The 19317-nt window shown below is 37.3% G+C and overlaps 1 protein-coding gene across 10 annotated transcripts in view; it reads right to left on the reverse strand.

The window, feature by feature from the left end:
• The window catches only part of RP1 (RP1 axonemal microtubule associated), a 212701-nt gene that overhangs the window by 172657 nt on the left and 20727 nt on the right, over nucleotides 1-19317 (reverse strand). For 8 of the 10 annotated variants that reach the window (XR_008575914.1, XR_008575913.1, XM_054817077.1 and 5 more), the window contains exons 2-3: nucleotides 11965-12615; nucleotides 10417-10588 (exon numbers count right to left, since the gene is read on the reverse strand). Coding sequence is in view for 8 of the 10 variants with exons in the window: in XM_054817077.1 (XP_054673052.1) it covers nucleotides 10417-10588; nucleotides 11965-12603 (811 nt within the window). In the remaining 2 variants the exon portion in view is untranslated. Of the gene's footprint in view, nucleotides 1-10416; nucleotides 10589-11964; nucleotides 12616-14996; nucleotides 15028-16207; nucleotides 16391-19317 lie in introns of those variants that run through there. The other 2 variants (XM_054817075.1, XM_054817076.1) reach the window with 2 other exon arrangements.

Genomic DNA, 19317 nt, shown 5'->3' on the forward strand with positions numbered 1-19317 from the left:
AAAACTTGTAGTGTACGTATAACAATTTTAAGAGTAAGCGGTGCTGCCTCAGAAGGGAATATGGCAAGGGCAGTCAGGACGTCCACTGACACACAGTCTCCCCTCTCAGTTCCTGTGGAATCCCAGCAGCAATAAATATGTTCCTTTTCTACTGTCTTCTGGGTAAAAGAGGCAAACTTCATTTGGGGTCTGGATTAACCTACATACGGACTGAAAGATTTCTTTATTCACATAAATATTCTGAAGTTGGCCTTTAAAAACTGAAATAGCAATTTAATTATGTTAATCTATATGAAATTAACATGACTTCTGTTTCCTACTTTTCATTGTGTTACAGCATTTGAGTAGTATTTCTTACCTTACATTTCAAATCAAACAGTTGATTTTGTTCTGGAAAAAAGTATGTCTACTGAAAGACAATTCTCAAACCCTTTCTCAAATGTCATGAAATATAGGAAGCTTATCTTAGAACTCAGGCAAGTATTTTGCATTTCACTTCTCTGTTCTAACAAGCAGTAGTTGTTTCTCTACAAATGAGATGGTTGGTATATAACTGAATATCTCTGAACAGATAACATTTCAGGGAAAAACTGTTTTTTAACCAAGAAATCACTCAGAAGAACAGCTTCTCTTCCTATTTGGTTCCCATAAAAATCTAATTAATTACCTGTATTTCAGCAATGATATACAATTGTGATTTATATTTATCTAGGTTTGGGCAGTATTCACATTGGGAGTTTTACTGGGTGTGGCATTCAGCAGTTTATTTTGTGATTATTTTTTTCTGAAGATGCTTTCATCAATCTAATGTTACAGAAATTCCAGCATCTCTGTTACAACCCTTTCTCATCCTTACTATTTCCATTGTCTATTGTACAAAAGCAAACTTCGTCGTCGTCTTCTTCTTTTTCTGTAGGAAAGGCATTTTCAATTTTCACATCTTCAGAGGCATTATGTTCAATGTTATTTAAAGAAATGTCACACTTCAGAAATGTTCCAGAATGACAGGTTTCTGTTGGATCTGCCAACATGGGAGAAAATTTTTCTCCAACAATATGAATTGGGCTTATTCTTAGGGTTTGGCATATTTTTGGCTTTCTATTGGGTAGCTCACTATTTGTGCCTATCACAAGATCACTGGGTATGTGTTTGGATACATCATTTTGACAATTGCTGACTTCCACGTGTTTTACATTCGTATCTTCAATAACATGTAACTTCCCTAAACTGCTTGTGTCTTTCAGAGTTGAAGATGCAAGTATTCCAAAGTTACTAATAAAATCTAAGGTGTTATTAGCATAAAACCTACTAAAAATATTATTGGCAATCTTATTGATACAGTTATTCTTCAGATTCGCATGATTATTTTCGTCTGTTATTAAATCTTTGCCTAACCATTGTAAATGTTCACTCTTTTTGGCCAACAAACATGGACCCAGCTGGTTCTCAATATCAGATGCCTTTTGGTAGGCATATCCTCTCTGTTCCTCATTAATTGGTGTTACTGTTACCATCAGTATTGGACAATGTTGGCCACATATAGCATGGAGTTTATCTAGAGAATCTTCTTCCTGAAGAGCACTTCTGTTAGCATTACTGACATTGGTTGGCTGAGACTGTATGGGTTCATCATTTAAAGGCTGTTCCAATGGGTGCACCTTGTTATCAGGCAATCTAAATTCTACAGATGTAAAAGCTGGAAAATTTATATCAGCCTGTGTGGGAAGATGTGTGGAAGTAGAACCTACCATGACTGATGATTTTATCGTTTGTTTGTTTGCTGCAGGAAGGGAAGTGATCTTACCATTGCGGCTAGGTTTGTTTTTTGTACTTAAGTCATCCTGAAAGGGGTCTGAATCACTATTATGAGGTATATTGAAGTAGTTGCAAAAATTTTCAGAAGGTTTAGCCATGTCTTCAAGTTCTGAAGAAGAGATTTCATTGAGGACTGGGTACTGATTCAGATTGCCAAAGTGCGAGTATGGAACATCATCACTGTTAGTATCAACGACTGTGTCTGTTGATGTTGTTTCCAAATTACCATACATTCCAATCCGTTCAGGTGGCGATCTTCTTATCAAATGATTTTCTTTGAGAAGCCATTTGCCTTTATCTATCAATATTCCTTCTTCTTCATTAACTTGTACACTAGGTTGATGCTGCTGCTTTGGAGATTCCCCTGAATGACCATTAATATAACTTGTCTTTTCTCTGTTAAGAGTAGGTTGTGATGTTGGTAAAGAAGTAATTTCTTGTCTCAATGTACTGTCATCTTTGTTTATGTTTACCGGAAATTCTTGCGATGGTAGTGAAGAATGTGACAATTTCTCTGTAGAACAAGATCTAGGCTCTTGAGAAAAATAAATGGTTTTTTCCACCACTGCAGAATGGAATTCTTCAGTATCCTTTTGAAATACTTTTGACATATAAGGAAATGTTTTGTGAAAGTCAGGCTTAAATGAAGCTTCCGTCTTGCCATAAAGTCGTTCAATAGTTCTTTTTACATAGCCAGTATTATAATGTTTTTCAAGTACTGCTTCCTCCCCACTTTCATTGGTCAAATCACTGGATGCCCTAAAGTTATAATCACTCTCTTCAGTATCTGGTCTGTAATCTGACCAGTCTGAAGTAGCAGGACTTTTTAAGCATTTTTTTAATTGAGAAGTATCTGAACACATTTTATTCTCCAGTTCTTCTACTTGCAATTTCTGTTCTCCTTCACTCATATCACATTCTGTAATTTGCTTTGATTCATAACAAAATGACAATGGAGACACTGTAGACAACCTCTCAGAGGTTTCCTCACAAGTTTCTGCATCTTTCTTGTCTTCCTGTACAGAATAATCCTCATTGTTATATTCTACAGAGGTTTCAACAGCTAGTTTCAGTTGGTTATTTGTTTTTTCGTCATTACCTGCTGACCTTGGATCGATTTTCTCATCTTCACTTTTAACAGTAGTAACACGTATGATATCTTTTTCACCTTCTAACTCAGAAATATCCTGATCTAAAATATGACTTTTATCATTAGAAGTTACACTATGCACTGTCGAGTTAGGTTCTACTGAAGTTTCTGACTCTTCATTAGTGAATGATGCATCAGTGTTTTTATCTTGAGATTTTTTATATAGGCTATCAGGCATTTCTTCATTTCTTTCAGGTGGCTCCGTAGCTGATACAAGGCTACAGCTATTCAAATTAGTATTGGCATATTGACCGTCTAGCTGTGTTTTGGGAGCACTCAAGTCTAAAGTCTCTGTTTCTGTACAATGATCTTTCTGTATATCAAAACAGTTTTCTAATTCACCAGTCAATTTTAGAGCTTGTTCAGAATTTACACTGTCCTTTGGAATACAAGGCTCAACTGATTTTTCTTTTTCATGCAAATGTATACCATTATGAATTTCACATATGGGTATATTCTCATGGCAATGTATGGAGTCCTGTTTTTTGAGTTCCCTCCTGAAGTGTAAGAAGTTATTTTCTGTTGATCGTTGAAAATGTGAGAAGGCAGCCTTCAGTTCATCAACTTTTTCTATGACTGTTGTTTGTTTCAGAAATTGTAACTGTGTAAATATTTCAGAACAGCTACAGGTAGTTTTTTGCATATCATCTTTGATTGTCCCAATCAAACTCTCTCTCAGATTCAGTACAAGTAGCCAAGCTAGGAGGACATTGGAGGAAGAACCAAAAGCTGAAGGAGAAAGATCTGAAAGGCTGCAAGCTTTTCCTAGACATCCACTATGTTCTTTCTGGAGACCAAGCAAAGTTGATTGTAGTTCATGCAGCAACATGCTAGACATGCAGTTATTCTGAACATCAATTCCCATTTTCTCATTGACAATTGCACAATCAACTTGAACAGCAACTTCAGATTTTTTTCTTACACATGGATCGGTATCTTGAATATCAAATTCTGACATCCTTTTATCATTGTCATGTGTTGCATGAAACAAGTGTAGCTTACCATCATGATGAAATTCTGACTTTAGTGAATACTTGGCTTCTTCTACTGTAGTTGTATTAGCATGAATCGAAGAGTCAGTTTGGTTTTCACCTGAAACCTTGGCTGATTCTTCTAAAGTTCCCAACTCACAAATAGGCTTCAGTGTTTTTCTGGTTAAATTATGTTCAACTAGATGGTTTTTTCCACTCACATGCACTTTATTTGTGATAAAACTTGTTTCTTTATCTATAGAAGCATCAGTACTTCCTTCAGGAAAATGACAGACATTGCTATTCTCTACATTCCCTTCTTTTTTATTTATAGGGGGTAAGACAGAATTTGGTAACAAGTTTTTCAGCCATGTTTGGACATAGTTTTCAAGTGAATGCGCAACAACTTCCTCTTTAAAATTCTCCTGTTTTAGAGTTTCTAGTGTAATGGCACTCTCTGACATATGTAACTTATTTGCACTTTTACTTAGATTTTTCATCATCCTCTTTTGCTTTTTCTTTGATGACAAATTTTCCGAAATATTCTTATCCTTTTCTTTTTCAAAGTTAAGATTCTTTGGCACTTCTGACAATGGCTTTGAAATCACCGATGAGTTAGGTGTCTGTTCAAAAGAACTGGTTGTGAGATGTGTGCCACCTCTCTCAGTACTCAGTGTATCCTGACTGTGTTCAGATTCATTGTTCATATCAGCTGTCATTAGACCTTCTTCACTCTTTGCAGATGAAACAATACTATTTTTTTTTCCTGAATTCAGTTTTACCTTGACCAACTTGTTCTTTTTTCTTGGTTTTGTATTAGATGATAATCCATTTTGTTCCACTGAATCCTGGTGATAGAACTCATCTTCAGGACATATGCTTTTGCCTGAATTGACAGACTCATCACTGTTTTTTACAAAAAATTCCATTCCTTTTTTCTGAGGTATTTCAGAATAATTATCCATAGCCTCTGTTGTGGAATCCTGTGTGGTTTTGCTTGTGGTATGCATTCCCTCGCTTTTAATTATCCCTGAAATTTCTTTATCTTTTTTATTTTCATAGGTACCTTGCTCTAGAGAGTTAGATGATTTTCTTTTCTTCTTCTTGGTGAGGGAAGATGCAGATTGGCTGTCATCAATGAGGTGTGTTGCCATTGTGGATTCAGTCCTGACACTGCTTTGATTCTCACTTTCAGTAACAGTAGGAAAGAATCCATGTGTTGGATTTATTGTCTCAGTAGGAGCTTTACTACATGGAGATACCATCATCTTCATCTGGCTATGTCTGTGACAGGCTGAATGCACTGAATCTTGAGAAATAGGTAATAAATCAGTAGCTTTGCATTTTGCTCCTTCTTTTGACTGATGTAATTCTGAATATCTAATGAAAGAACTCAGTGATCTTTTCATTTGTTTAATATCACATGACTCATGGATGTGGTCTGCTGAGCCTGGCCTAGCTGCCTGGTAAATTTTTGATGATGGTATGAAACCACTGATGTTAGCTTTGCAGGTTGATACTAACCTATTATATGTACCTTGTTCCACAACTGATTTCTCTAATATATTCTGTACCAATTCATCCTCGTCAGGCACTTCTAATGTCTCCCTATTTGTGGTTTCTATTAAATCTTTACTTTTGTGGCTTACTTTAAAAAGCATTTCTTCTTTTATATTCTCTGAAGAAAGCTTTAATAAATCATTGTCACTCGTCTCACTAAACTTTGGATTACTGACACTTGATTTTTTTCTGCTTGAATGAGCTACCATGCAATACTCAGATTTATTTTCTCCGTTCTGTATTTCCTCGCTATAGGAAAACTGTCCTACTGTCTTCTCCTGGACCTCTTTCTCAGATACCAAGGTGACACTTTCAACAACTGCTTTCTTTTGTCTAACACGTCTTGGCCCAGGAGTGGGAGGCCTATAAAAGCGAGGCCTCATATTATCCTCAGGCACATTGCTTATGTCTAGATCTGCAGAATTGTTCTTCTTACAGATGTTACAACCAGCAGTTTTTAAACCAGACTCTGATTCTTTGTCTGACACTCCTGCATTGAAATCCTGTAATGAGTCTCCCTCTTCTTTATTGTAGCTCTTCAAAAATGTAGCATCTTTTGGTTTTATACATTCTGATACATTTACATCGGATAAGCAGTCTTCTGCATGCATTGCAGAACTGCAAATGGCGATATTTTTGTCATCAGAAAGGCCAGCACGACTTACAGTGGTTGTCCATTTAATAGTTTCTTCCTCTTTAATTTTCAATCGAACTTTCATTTCCACTGTGATACTGCCATCTTGATTAAGGTGAACAGATTTCTCAATGTCATCTTCATACTGTGCCACAGATAATTCTTCACCAGTAACTGACTGTTTTCCTCCTATACCATTATGACTGTCAGGAACATAGGAAGAATCTGAGTTGTTATCATTTGAGTTGTTATCATTGCTGGACCCTTTATCAGAAGAAACTGAGAATATCTGAGATCTTGAGCTAGAGCCCATTTCAGCTCTCACTACCAATCATTACGTTGAAAGAACCCAGATTCATTCAGTAGGTGGAAAGTAGAGCAGACAGTAGATGCATAAGGATCCAGATGATGAGACAGCAGATAGGCAGCAAAGGAAGAGGAAAGAAGAAAGGAGAAAAATTAGTACAAAAGAAGCTAATATGAAGTGTGTTTATTTTACCAGGGTATTAGAAAGTAATGAGAAAGACATGGCTAATCTTTCTGTTCATTTTAAGAAGTTGTTAGAGAGACAAATATAACCAATTTTAGATAAAGAATGAAGCATTTAACTACTTTTCCATTTAATTTTAGTTTGCAACAGGTTCTTTCTAATGCCACAGCTATAGCCTTATTTGAAGCTCCAAAGCCTAAAGAAGTACTAAATGCTCTCATTTTATACTTAGTTGGGGGATGAGGTTGCCTTGAACGTTTCAAGGGATTCACAGGCCCTCACTTGTTTGGGCTTCAAGCTACCAACTTTACTTCTTCATGCCTTAGCGATCATTAATATATCATTTCCTATTAGTTCTTACAATTAGTGCTAAAATGTGTCAGTCAAGATGAATGTATATCTCCCTGGGTTTAATCCAACAATCTACAGCATATGAGTAATTACTGTGAGTAGTCACTGACATGTGAATAAAGGGTTGAGATCCGATCCCCTGGACGAACCTCTATAGAGAAGTAAACACTGAACCACTTGAACATCTTATATAATCTGAATTTAAATCATGACAGTCTGACATTTTATGCTACCGTTCTGTCATGATGACGCAAAACTCAGTAAAGCCAATGAGAATACATCCAGACTTCAATGAGTTTTGAGTATGGCCCAATATGTGTTTGCATATACGTTAAATATTCCCAAAATATGTTTTGATTACTCTGGAATAGCTTGGTTTTTAAAAAGAATTATATCTCATCTCTCTCTAGCAGTTGTCACTGAAGAGGTGAGAGATAAAAGAACATAAGATAAAAATAGTTTTGCTGTCTTCCAAAAATTTTTGTATGTGCGAGGGAAACAGCGCATGCACACCCACACAAAGACATCCACAACTGCTACTGATACCTAAATATATAGGAGCCACCATTTAATAGAAAGGTTTCACTTGCAGGAAGGTATTTTAATACATGTAATATTAACTTACCTACTTTGCTTGGATTTAACCTTTTTTTTTTTTATCTCAGGTGAGTCACAAATCTCCTCATATCAAGACTTTCACAGTTAACATATTACTATTATAGATACATGTCTATAATTTCAAGCAGAGTGCCTTGCAAGTTTCCCAGGCATATGCTTTACCATGAACTGAATCAGAAATAAAAGTTTGTACTAACTCCGCTAACACAGACCAGACCTTATGCTTCCCAAAGTAAAAATCTCACCTTCTCTGTCTCAGGAAATGGAATTGGAAGAAAGTGCCTGAAATTTGATTTTCCAGGCTCTCACATCATCAGTGATGTCTCCTACACAGGATACTTTTGAATGTCTCAGGTTGAAGACAAAAAGAGTGTTGGGTTCTTTCTATTTCTTTCTGTAATTTCTATTTATTAAGGATTAGAAGAAGGAACTTGGATTCTCAGCTACTCACATTTTCTACCATTGCAAGGCTTAATCTCTGGCTCAAAGCAAAGTTTGGGTAGGATTTTTTGTTTCTGCAGAACTTTCATTCTCAAAATGTTCCTATTCATTCTCTCTTGACTCATTAGTTATGCTCTGCAAACAGCTCTCAAACTGTGCAAGTCAGAGAACATGAAGGTTGAGAAAAACTAAAAAGAATAGTTTGGTGTGGACATCATAAACTGTGAGGGATAGATGTGGAAGAAACTCCTTCAAATAAGTGGAAGTCAAGCATCTTATTTATCAATGTGTTCCATGACACAGTCAAGATTGCCATGGAAAACCTCAGTACAGAAACAATTGTTCCCTGGGCTCTGCAGTACAGCATGCAGCTCTACCAAGAGTACAAAATAACTCTGGATTAAACAAGCTTCCCTCTAGACAGTACCTCTGCCCTTGTGTTGGGTTTGCATGGCAAGGTTTTGGTAGCGGGGGGGCTACAGGGGTGGCTTCTGTGAGAAGCTGCGAGAAGCTCCCCCTGTGTCTGACAGAGCCAATGCCAGCCGGCTCCAAGACGGACCCGCCCCTGGCCAAAGCCAAGCCAATCAGAGCCTCTGCGATAACATATTTAAGAAGGGAAAAAAACAAGTTAGAGAGAGCTTTTGCAGCCAGAGAGAGGAGTGAGAAGATGTAAGAAACTCTGCAGACACCAAGGTCAGTGAAGAAGGAGGGAGAGGAGGTGCTCCAGGTGCCAGAGCAGAGATCCTCCTGCAGCCTGTGGTGAAGACCATGGTGAAGCAGGCTGTCCCCCTGCAGCCCATGGAGGAAGGATGAGGGGGTGTAGAGATTCCACCTGCAGCCCGTGGAGGACCCCACGCCGGAGCAGGTGGAGGCACCTGAAGGAGGCTGTGGCCCGTGGGAAGCCCTCGCTGGAGCAAGTTCCTGGCAGGACCTGTGGCCCCGTGGAGAGAGGAGCCCACACCAGAGCAGGTTTGCTGGCAGGACTTGTGGACCCGTGGGGGACCCCACGCTGGAGCAGTTTGCTCCTGAAGGTCTGCACCCTGTGGGAGAGACCCACGCTGGAGCAGTTTGTGAAGGACTGTAGCCCGTGGGAGAGACTCACGTTGGAGAAGTTCATGAAGGACTGTCTCCCGTGAGAGGGACTCCATGCTGGAGCGGGGGAACAAGGAGAGGAGTCCTCCCGCTGAGGATGAAGAAGTGGCAGAAACACCGTGAGATGAACTGACCATAACCCCCATTCCCCGTCCCCCTGTGCTGCTGAGGGGGGGGAAGGTTGAAGCCGGGAGTGAAGTTGAGCCTGGGAAGATGGGAGGGGTGGGGGGAGGTGTTTTAAGATTTGATTTTATTTCTCATTCCTCTACTCTGTTTTGCCTAGTAATAAATTAGATGAATTCTCTATGTTCAGTCTGTTTTGCTCGTGACGATAATTAGTGAGTGATCTCTCCCTGTCCTTATCTCGACCCATCAGCTTTTCGTTATACCTTTTCTCCCCTGTCTAGTGAATGAGGGGAGTGATAGAGCGGCTGTGGTGGGCACCTGGCCCCCAGCCAGGATCAACCCACCACAGGACTACAGGATGCTCTAATGCTGAGGATTCCCACATGACCCAAAGCTCTGGTACCGCAGCATTTTTTCGCCTCAGCCTCAGGCTATTCAGTTAGCCTGGCTTCTCTCCAGCAGCTCCTCATGTTCTTGATCGTCCACTGGCCACTGCACACTCTTACTGACCTTGTCAGTGGCACAACTGCATGAGTAATCAAAGGGAAAGTACATATCTATGTATCCAAAAAACATATATCACAGCCATGAGAGAGGATGACGCTCTGTTTAGACAAAAGCAGCTTCAAAAACAGGATGAATTTGTGAGTGGATGGGTGGTATACTGTTTATAGTATATATACTGCTTATGTGGAGCATAGGACATGGAAAAAAGCGAAAGTCATGACAATTGCAAGTCAAACTTCCACTAGCTAAGGTGAGTTCTGAAAACTGCACAAAAGTTTTGCTCAAGAAGTTCAGTCAGTTCAGAGCCTAAAGTAGCATGTGCTTTCTCTCTTACTACTGTTGTTATTAACTGTGGCACCAAAATTTAATAACAATGATGATCAAGTGAAGTAAACAAAATATACTTATAGATTTGCATCCATGTTCTAAATAAGTCTGAAAAATAATATGCATACTAGCTGTGTACTTAACTGAAACTTACATTTTTAAAAGAACATTAACACTTTGATTTTTCTTATGCTTATAGAGGAGTCAGAGCAGATAGAAAGTTTCAACTGGCCTTTTTGAATATCCTTGATCTTAGTAAGATTGTCACGGTTTATGTCTTATGTTGAGAGAAATAAACCAATTAATAAAATACAAATTAATTCAAAGAACTTACTATTTTCACTTTCTGACTTGGCATTTGCTTTCGGGTACACACGATTTGCAATTGCAAGCAATTTAGCAGGACGTGAATACCCAAGAGAATCATAATTGCTTGGTTTAAAAGGCTCTCTCCCCGCTGCGACTACAGCTCCAGAGCACAATATCAGGGCATGAAGATTAGGAACCTGGGGGGAAAAAAAAAAAGTAACATTAAATTCTCTGCCTTAGTAACCGCAAAAAATAATGTAAGAGATTTATCCCTTTCATGCTTTAATATCTTCACTTCTTAGTCTCTACATTAGTTTGCAGCAGGCTATTAAATATGTATCATCGCACGGAATTAATTTTTCAGTTCCTGTAAGGCAATTCCTATCTCTGTGAGGGTATGTCTTGTTATATAAATATATTAGAAAAAGACTTCAAGAAGCAACTTGGATCCAGATCAAAATTTTCTTATAATTTAAGTGTTTGCATATTTAATTTTGTTTCATCATTGCACAGTGACTGTTCATAGCCATGAAATAAGAATATGCATTTGGAGGTAGATATACATATGAACATGTATTTGGAGGAAGAAAGGGGAAATTCAGAATACACCACGAGTACTTGACCTGTACTGCCACACAGGAATAGGACAGAATCGCAGAACGGTATAGGTTGGAAAAGACCTCTGGAGGTCATGTAGTCTAACCCTCTGCTCAAAGCAGGTCTGACTGGATCAAGGTGCTCAGAACCTTGTCCAACAGTTTTGGATTTGTGTTCCAAAATACATTGCACGATAAGGCTTACAAACAGCACTTCACTGACTTACAGGTGATGTGGAAAATTTCCCAGCCTAATACAGAATTTCACCAAATGAAGATTGGAACACAAGATTTCCCTTGAACCCTTCGAGCTCTGCATCAAATTACCTGTCTAGATATGCGTTCGGTATAATCACAAGTGCTTTTTTGTGGTTAAACAACACACAGATAAAACAGTGAGATAAAATTATATAAAACAGCATGTGAGATGAAAATCAGGATTATTAGTGCTGCATTATCTGGGTTGAGACATACAGAACCTGGTCCATGGTTTGAAAACTATAATAGACAATCAGGTGTCACAGTTCTAAGTTATTAATGGCAAACCACTCTACATTTGTGTAATGATAAAATATGTGTGGCTATTAGAAGCTACTTACAAATTTTTAAAACATTAAAAATCACAGGTAAACAGCACGAAGACTAAAGGAAATTTCTGTGTAAATGGTTAAAATATAGAATTGAAAGCATGCCTGAAACAGGCCTGAGTAAGAAAAAGAAAAGTGTTTTTTCATGATGACTTAAAGTAAAATGTCCTCACTTGCTTCTCTCTGATCACAAGATTGCAGTATATTTCCTCCAAGCTAGTAGCCATTCTGAAGGTGAAAAGGCATAGAAGGGAAACAGCTGAAATTCAGCACATCAGATCTTACACCAGGCCAATGTCCCAAGCTTATAATTGAAAAAATCACCTTTTTAATTAAAAATAATCTAGAAACAATCATAGAAAAGTTGCCGGTACTCATCTTTATTCTCACCTTTCTGCCATCAGTGGTATATAGTTTCACAACTGGGTATTGCATTAACTCACTCATATAATCCAGAAAGGCCTCAAAGGTTTGTGTATTTTTCTTTCCCAGAACTATGGTGCGCCTGAGTCTTACATCCCCATTTTTGTAAACAAGCATCTTTTTGGGAGTTGTTATTTTGCTTTCTCGATGGCCAAATCCATCTTCATTCTCCCTTGCTAATTGCACAGCTCGACGGCGAGCGCTGACGGGCCTACTGATCTGCCAGGGCAGCGGCTTTTTGCTAGCCTGTTCCAGGTTGATGGGCTTCATTTTCCTCTGATGGGAGCAAATGTAAGATTTTCCATCCTCAAGATCCTCCAAATTGGTGATGCTGTGTCTCCCTTTTGGTGTACTAATATTCCTTACTCCAAAGGGTAATGGGACCCGTTTGGATAAACTATCCAGCAAGGCATCAAATGTTTTGTAAGACCGGTTGTTGATGACCATTTTGATCCCATTAAACTGAGGATCTCCACTTTTATAGAAACAGATCCGTTTTGCCACAACAGGTTCAGTAACATTGAAATGGTGTGTGGATAAAGTCTGTTCACTCTCGGAGGAGTTTGGCTGATTCACCGAGTAACTAGTTGAAGGTGTTTCACTCATTTTGACAGCAATCTGGAAGAAAGAGGAGATGGATGTAAAACTTTTCTTATGACTAGTAATAATACGGTCTTCGTTTTGAAAGGTGCAGAAAGAGAATTTATAAGAAACCAACAGCAGCAAGTTGTGCCAAAAATTATTGGATTTAAATGGATCCAAGCTGTTATCTCTAAATTCCACAAAGACTCCAGTACTGTCAGATTAAGTTAGCATAGCTCTACTTGCAAATATTCCCAAAACTCTCCAAAGCAATATCAAACCTCTTATTATTTTTGTACAAGAGACCTTTCCTTAGAGGAAGGTACTTTGTCAGTCCAGAATGATAACTAGATGTTTTCTTTCTTGAGAATGCAGATAATGACAACATTTCATATTTAAGATATTAGCAAAATCCTTATTAGGACAGAGCAACTTGTGCCTAGGCATGAGCCATATTCAGTTCAAAAGAACAAAACTGAAAGACAATGCAATTCATTCTGATCTCATGTACTGGTTTTATACCAGGGCAAATCCACTGGAATCAGAAAAAAGGCTCCTGATTTACTTCACTGTAAACCATACTAGAACAAGGCCCAAAACATGTTTTAGAGTTAAGTTGCATCATAAATTGACAGATCATTTGCTTTTCTATTATAAGTTTTATATTTCATGATACATAAACCACTACAACATTTGCATTTATCTTGAGGGAGAAAACTATTGATCAAATAAGACCTTTTTAATAAGAGAAAAGTCTTTAAATCCTTTCAAAAGACACAAAAATGTCAGGTATTCTTTGCTAGAAGTAGCCTTTAAATTGAAACATTTAAATACCCGTCTTTTAAACAACAGATTATTTCTGACAACTATACCCATAGTCATCATGCTTGAAAATAGAGCACTCTCACTACAATCTTTCCATCTGAATCCAATCTACACACAGATACTGTAATGACAACCCTTTAAATGAATAAAATCACTTTATCTTAATGATTGGCTTGCTTTGACTGGAACACAGGGTAGAAATGGCTAGTCAACTCTAATCAGCCTCAAGGAAGCAGTTTTAGTAGAGTTTTACTGAAAAGCCTTGTAGTAGTCTCAGGGAACATGTTTGTCATCAAAATATTATAAATTAAATTCTTTGACAATGTCACCTTGATGTAGCTGCCATATTGACTAATGGAACAATCTCTTCTGGCTGCTACATATTTTTCTTAATGAAACTATGGAAAACAATATTTTGACTATGTTACTACTACATACATCAGTTCTGAAACTGATAAGAAAACGTTGCTATTTTTCAAAACAGTCAAGGTTCAAATAAAGTCGAATTTGACAAGATTTTATCTTACTGTGTTCTTACAGCTTTTCCAATAATGCACTGGTTTCAGTTTGGGTGTTTTTTTCCTTCATTAAGAGTTAATAATTTCGTTATTTTGAACAATGATCAGAGCATAGGAAGAAATGTCACCTTTTAATACATTATTTATGCTGTAGCTAAAACTGAAAAATAACCAAACAGGTCTGCACTAGAATGATGTACACACAAAGATTGATTTAGGTAATCACAATTCCATTTAAAATAAAATTTTAAAAATTTTAAATATTTTAAAAATGAACTGTATGTATTTAATTCAGGAATATGCAGGAAGAAGTTTTCAAACTTGGCTGCAGCAATTTATATAACCCAGTCCATGATGGCTAGTGAAATGGCTTACTTTCTGTGGCAGGGAGGAGCTCCAGTTCAACTGAAATCACTGACAGTTATAGTTGCTCATCTTTTTCGACACATCTATTCATTAGCTGCCTAAATTTTCATTACACTTCTAAACTGAGAAGCTGACAGGTGAGTTAAGACTAGGGACACAATTTGAACCAGCCATTTTATGCGTCGTGCGTCATTCTGTTTATATTGCTATTCTTAGAGGAAATCCATAAAGGCATTTTTATTGCTGGCTGCGACACAAACTTTCCTATTCTCTTTGCAGAGCAGATGTTCTACTCCAATGAAAGCAGCAATGACAGTAGTAAAGTTCTTGAGTGAACTGAATGTCGTGTCACCCCATTTAACTGACCAAGACGACTTGGGCTCACTAACAGAGTCCAGTCCAGGATCTCTGGGGAAGGGGAGAAAATCGTTAAGATATCATCAATAATAAGCAGAGACAGAAATGAATGGACGTAGCTCCTCAGCTACTCTGTACTATGACTTCTCACCCTTTATGAAAATGGAGTGGCATTTCATCTAAATGTATGATTATTCACTCTTACAAAATAGGTGGATTTTTCTCATGAGACTACTGATGATAATCGCTTTTAAATTAGCCTCTCAGAAGCTGTTCTGGATATTTGTACTTGTGTAAAACATTCAGCTATGTAAGCATCAACATTTGGAAGAGAAATACAATACATTTTACCTAAAGATAATGATTAGACTGAGTCTTGACACTGTGGAAGTAGCGAAGTCCAAAATAAAGACAGAATACACATATAAAGAAAAAAGACAATTTTCATTGTAAACATGAAATAATTTGAATTCACAAAAGTAACTTAGAAAAAGATTATTTCCTTAGCAAAACATAAAATGAATGATAAAACAGATAGTTTTGGCAGAGAACTAATAGTTGCATATCACACCATGTATGAAAGAACTGATGGTTGCATAGCACACCATGTATGAATACATTCTAGAATTAATTTTAATAGTGGAAATTGCTTATGCATCTTTCAGATACCTTATAATTGCATCTTACAAATACCAAATATTTCAACAAATGAATAAGCAACATATTTAGAAGTGACTATTTCATACTACAGGTTATCACACCATAATAGCTTCATTTCATCTTAAACATAGTATTGATTTTCATACTTAAATGATTTTATTCTAAAATTAAGAAATAGCCGATATTATATGATACAGAATGTCTATTAAAATATTTTGGCAATTATAATGTCAAGAATTTTATTCTGCAAGAAAATCAAACATTTCAGAATTGAATTCCTTTGCCTGCATTCTGAGAAAAAACCCCACTCATTCACATTTTATGCACAAAGCTGTTAAATTTTGTAAAGCCACTAAGTGGAACACTTTGTTCTAAATATATAAGAATATGTCTAATGTCACATAGCTGGTAAATATCGCAAATAATTTCATCATACTCACCCACAGTCACATCCTATGTAAATAAAAGGTTAGCTTGTTTTCAGAGATGTATAAATTGTACATGTGATTGTCTATGCCATATGAAATGAACATCCTCAGTCTTATTCCAAGTGCGCTCAGCTAGAAAAAACATCATAATCCATTTGCTTAATCTGAGCTAATGTTAATCACCAGACCAGGTTCACCTCAGGTAGCCATTGTTCAGAGCAGTGTCTAACATTTCATTCAGCAAGTCCTCTTATATTATTTTTAAACTCTATTTACCTTTTAAAAATTTCATTTATATAATTTTCTGTTTATTTAGATTGCTCAAGAGACTCACAGAACCACATAAAATAAAAATATGGCTGGGGAACATAGGTCATTTAATCTATCTTGTTATCAGTACAGGGTTATCCTCCAAACTAAATTCTTTAGTGATATAAATTTTAAATATGCTAAAATGGAACTTCTACTACTCACTTTGTAAGACTATTTATTAACTATCTCCTGGCATTCTTGCTTTTGTTCAATCATTTAGTCAAGATGATCCTCTTTGTGCTGAAGATTCTCCCATATTTTCTCAATTCAGATATCACAATGAAAATAGTTTCACAGTGAAAATAGTTTCACAGTTTCTTTCACAACAATCAATAAAACACGACAGTCGGAAGGAGTTTTGTCATCCATGAGATATTCTTCATTTCAACATGTTGGAAAAAGAGCAATGCAACAATTATAAATGTATAATATGGTTTATGAAGAGACAGGATTATGTCTAACTGTAGCTTAACTATACCACAGAATGTGTTTTTTTTCTTGTTCCAGTGGAAATAACTCTGTCCCCGGATGGTAACTGTTCCATCTAATTGCTACCAGATGTATAATCTGATTTGGAGCTTCTTTGCTTAATCAGGATTACAGCAAGCTCTCAAAAGTGGCTGTGCAGAACGGTAAGAAAAACACTGCTCAGTAGACACTACCACTGCATGCCAGAATGAGTTTTTCACTCTTTTCCTTAGAAGAGAATTAAACATTTATAGGAGTTTTAAAGTATAATTTCAGTTCCACTTTCATAAGATGCATAGGCACAATCATTAAATGATAATTTTGCACAGATATTTTGCTATAAACATTGCTTTCTTAAATATTACATTAATATAATTATTTAGGTCCTTAATCTATTTTAGCTAATGTACTGCTTTTATTCCAGTCAGTATTCTGTGGTTTACACTTGTTCAGAAGATGAACAAGTCCAAATTCTATATGTTATTCTGATGTCTTATAACTTAACCATTTATACAGGACTTTGTATACAATGAGTTTTCTTTGAAGTGCAGGATTTAAAATATCATTGCTACCCTCATTAGCTTTCCGGTGCACGCAAAGCCACTTTCGATAACCAGCTAATCCATCAGTAGCTTCCATGTAGCACTAGAATCTGAGACCCAAGGGATGCCCTTCTGGAGGTCTCTGAGAGACTCCTTCTGGGACCTGGTGAAGATGATAAAGAAGTGTCACCGTTTGACAGAGTGGATGCCCCCTAATTCTCTAAGACTTCAAAAGGCTTACAAAGCTTCTGTCCAGGCATTTGTAACTTAAAAGTTCTACTGCATTCCTTCTTGTACTACAAACACTCCATATATTCTGAAAAGATAGAAGAAATCATCAACTTTATAGTAAAAATCGCATTGATAAGAATTGTATTTAATTCAGACTTAAAGCTAACAAGCCACAAAAAAATTATCACAGTCCTATAGCAATTAATATCAACACAAAAGCACTTTTCATCCATTCACGTGAGCAGCTTGTTTAGTATCAGAACTGAGAACTGAAGATGTTCTGGAGATAAACAGGCACGTAATTTAAAAATGAGAATGACAGCAACCCAGAAAATTGTAATCCTGCTTGCAAGTAAGATAGGACCCTCTTGGTCCTATTTTTTCGTAAGGGTTATTGACTGGTCAATAAGTGGAATTATGACCATATCACTGTGAGGCAGTCGCTAACTTCAGTTCTTGTCTCTCACTGAAAAGAAAAGAGAAAAGTTCTCGTTTGACTGTGAACGCAGGGCCAGATAAGTACAAAGGATCTACTGTAATAACGACAGGCATCAGTGGCACTTTCCCTTTCGATTCCAAAGGGTGTCCTCTAGGAAGACCGCGGCATAGAGATGGCCAGCTGAAGGTCCAGTGCCTGCGGTTAGCCTGCAGCACCATTCTATACAGCAAAAGGCCTAGGTCAAGCACCATAAGCAAATACTTGGCTTGCAGTCCCTGGGCTGAACCAAAGCTCAAGTGGAAGTTTTCAAAGTCAAGAGAAAGTTTCTAACTGCCTCCAAAATTCTTTGTATCAGCCCAAAAAAATACAGCATCAAAATAATTGTAAAAAAATATTTTTTTAATTACTTTTTCTAATTTTGATTAATAACTACTCCTTTTCTATGGACTTCACTTTAGTAACTGAACTGATTAAATGCTACAAGTACCTAAATATAACCCAACACTTTCCACCTCATTCTATGAGTCTTTAGCGTTTCAGCATCATATCCAGGAAACTGATGCCCAAGAAAGAAAAAATATTTTAGCAATTACATTATCATATTTGCTGATATATTCTTTTTTCCTCAGCAGATAACCAGCATCCCAGGTTGAGAAACATAAGCAGCCTTTTCTGCAGCATTATCCTGAGTCAGAGCAGGGTCAGAACCGTGTGCGATGTGGCCCTCCCTGCCTGGCAATCCTATGGCCCTTGAATGACACCCTTTGTTTAAGTCGGCGCCACATGGAACAGCAGCTAACGCTTGACTGTTTTTATCATTCACGTGTGAGTCACTTCTTTAAAACAGTCAGTTGCTACACCATTACTGTTGACCTCATGCCCCAAGAAAATGCTGATAATGTGCCTTATATTTCCAAGTCCCTTCAACCTCTTATACATCTGCTTTTTTTTTTTTTTTAATTGGACTGTTCAGTAAGGTATGGAACTAGGAAACTGTTATCAAGCTAAAAAGGAAATTATCACATTAGAAGCAGGGGCCTGGGTCAAGTTCCCTTCAGTGTGCCCAGCCTGTTTACATCCTTTCCAGTAAAGCCTTCCAAAAAATGTGCCACTATTAATATGTTACTGCTGATAAGATTTTGAGCCATTGCATTACAACAGAATTTTAGTGTTTGATATACATGAACTTCTTATCAAGTTAATCCCCACAGACTTTTATTCATTAAATTCTCCAACATAGATTTGATAACCAACAGCTGGGGATGCAGAATGAGAAGAAAGAAAAAGTATGCCTCTGGGGAAGAAAACAAAACAAAACCGGAGCCCTGCTTTTAAGAGAGCTCTGCCTGGATGGTTAGATGGACTGCTAAAGTCCTGTTTGAGCTGTCCTGGTTTCTGACCACCACTAAATTTAACTCAAATCTGAACACCTGTTTGCGTTCAGAAGATAGCTTCCTGTGCGAAATTTCTGGCCTGCTAGAAGTACAACTTGACCCATCATCTTTAAGTGGGTTAGAATTTCATTCTGGAGCATACGGCTTGTCTCAGAGTTAAATGTATAATCATTCTCAGCTTAGTTTTCCTTATTTTCT

This window comes from Grus americana, chromosome 2 (assembly GCF_028858705.1).
Source record: "Grus americana isolate bGruAme1 chromosome 2, bGruAme1.mat, whole genome shotgun sequence".
In the NCBI taxonomy this organism is placed as follows: Eukaryota; Metazoa; Chordata; class Aves; order Gruiformes; family Gruidae; genus Grus; species Grus americana.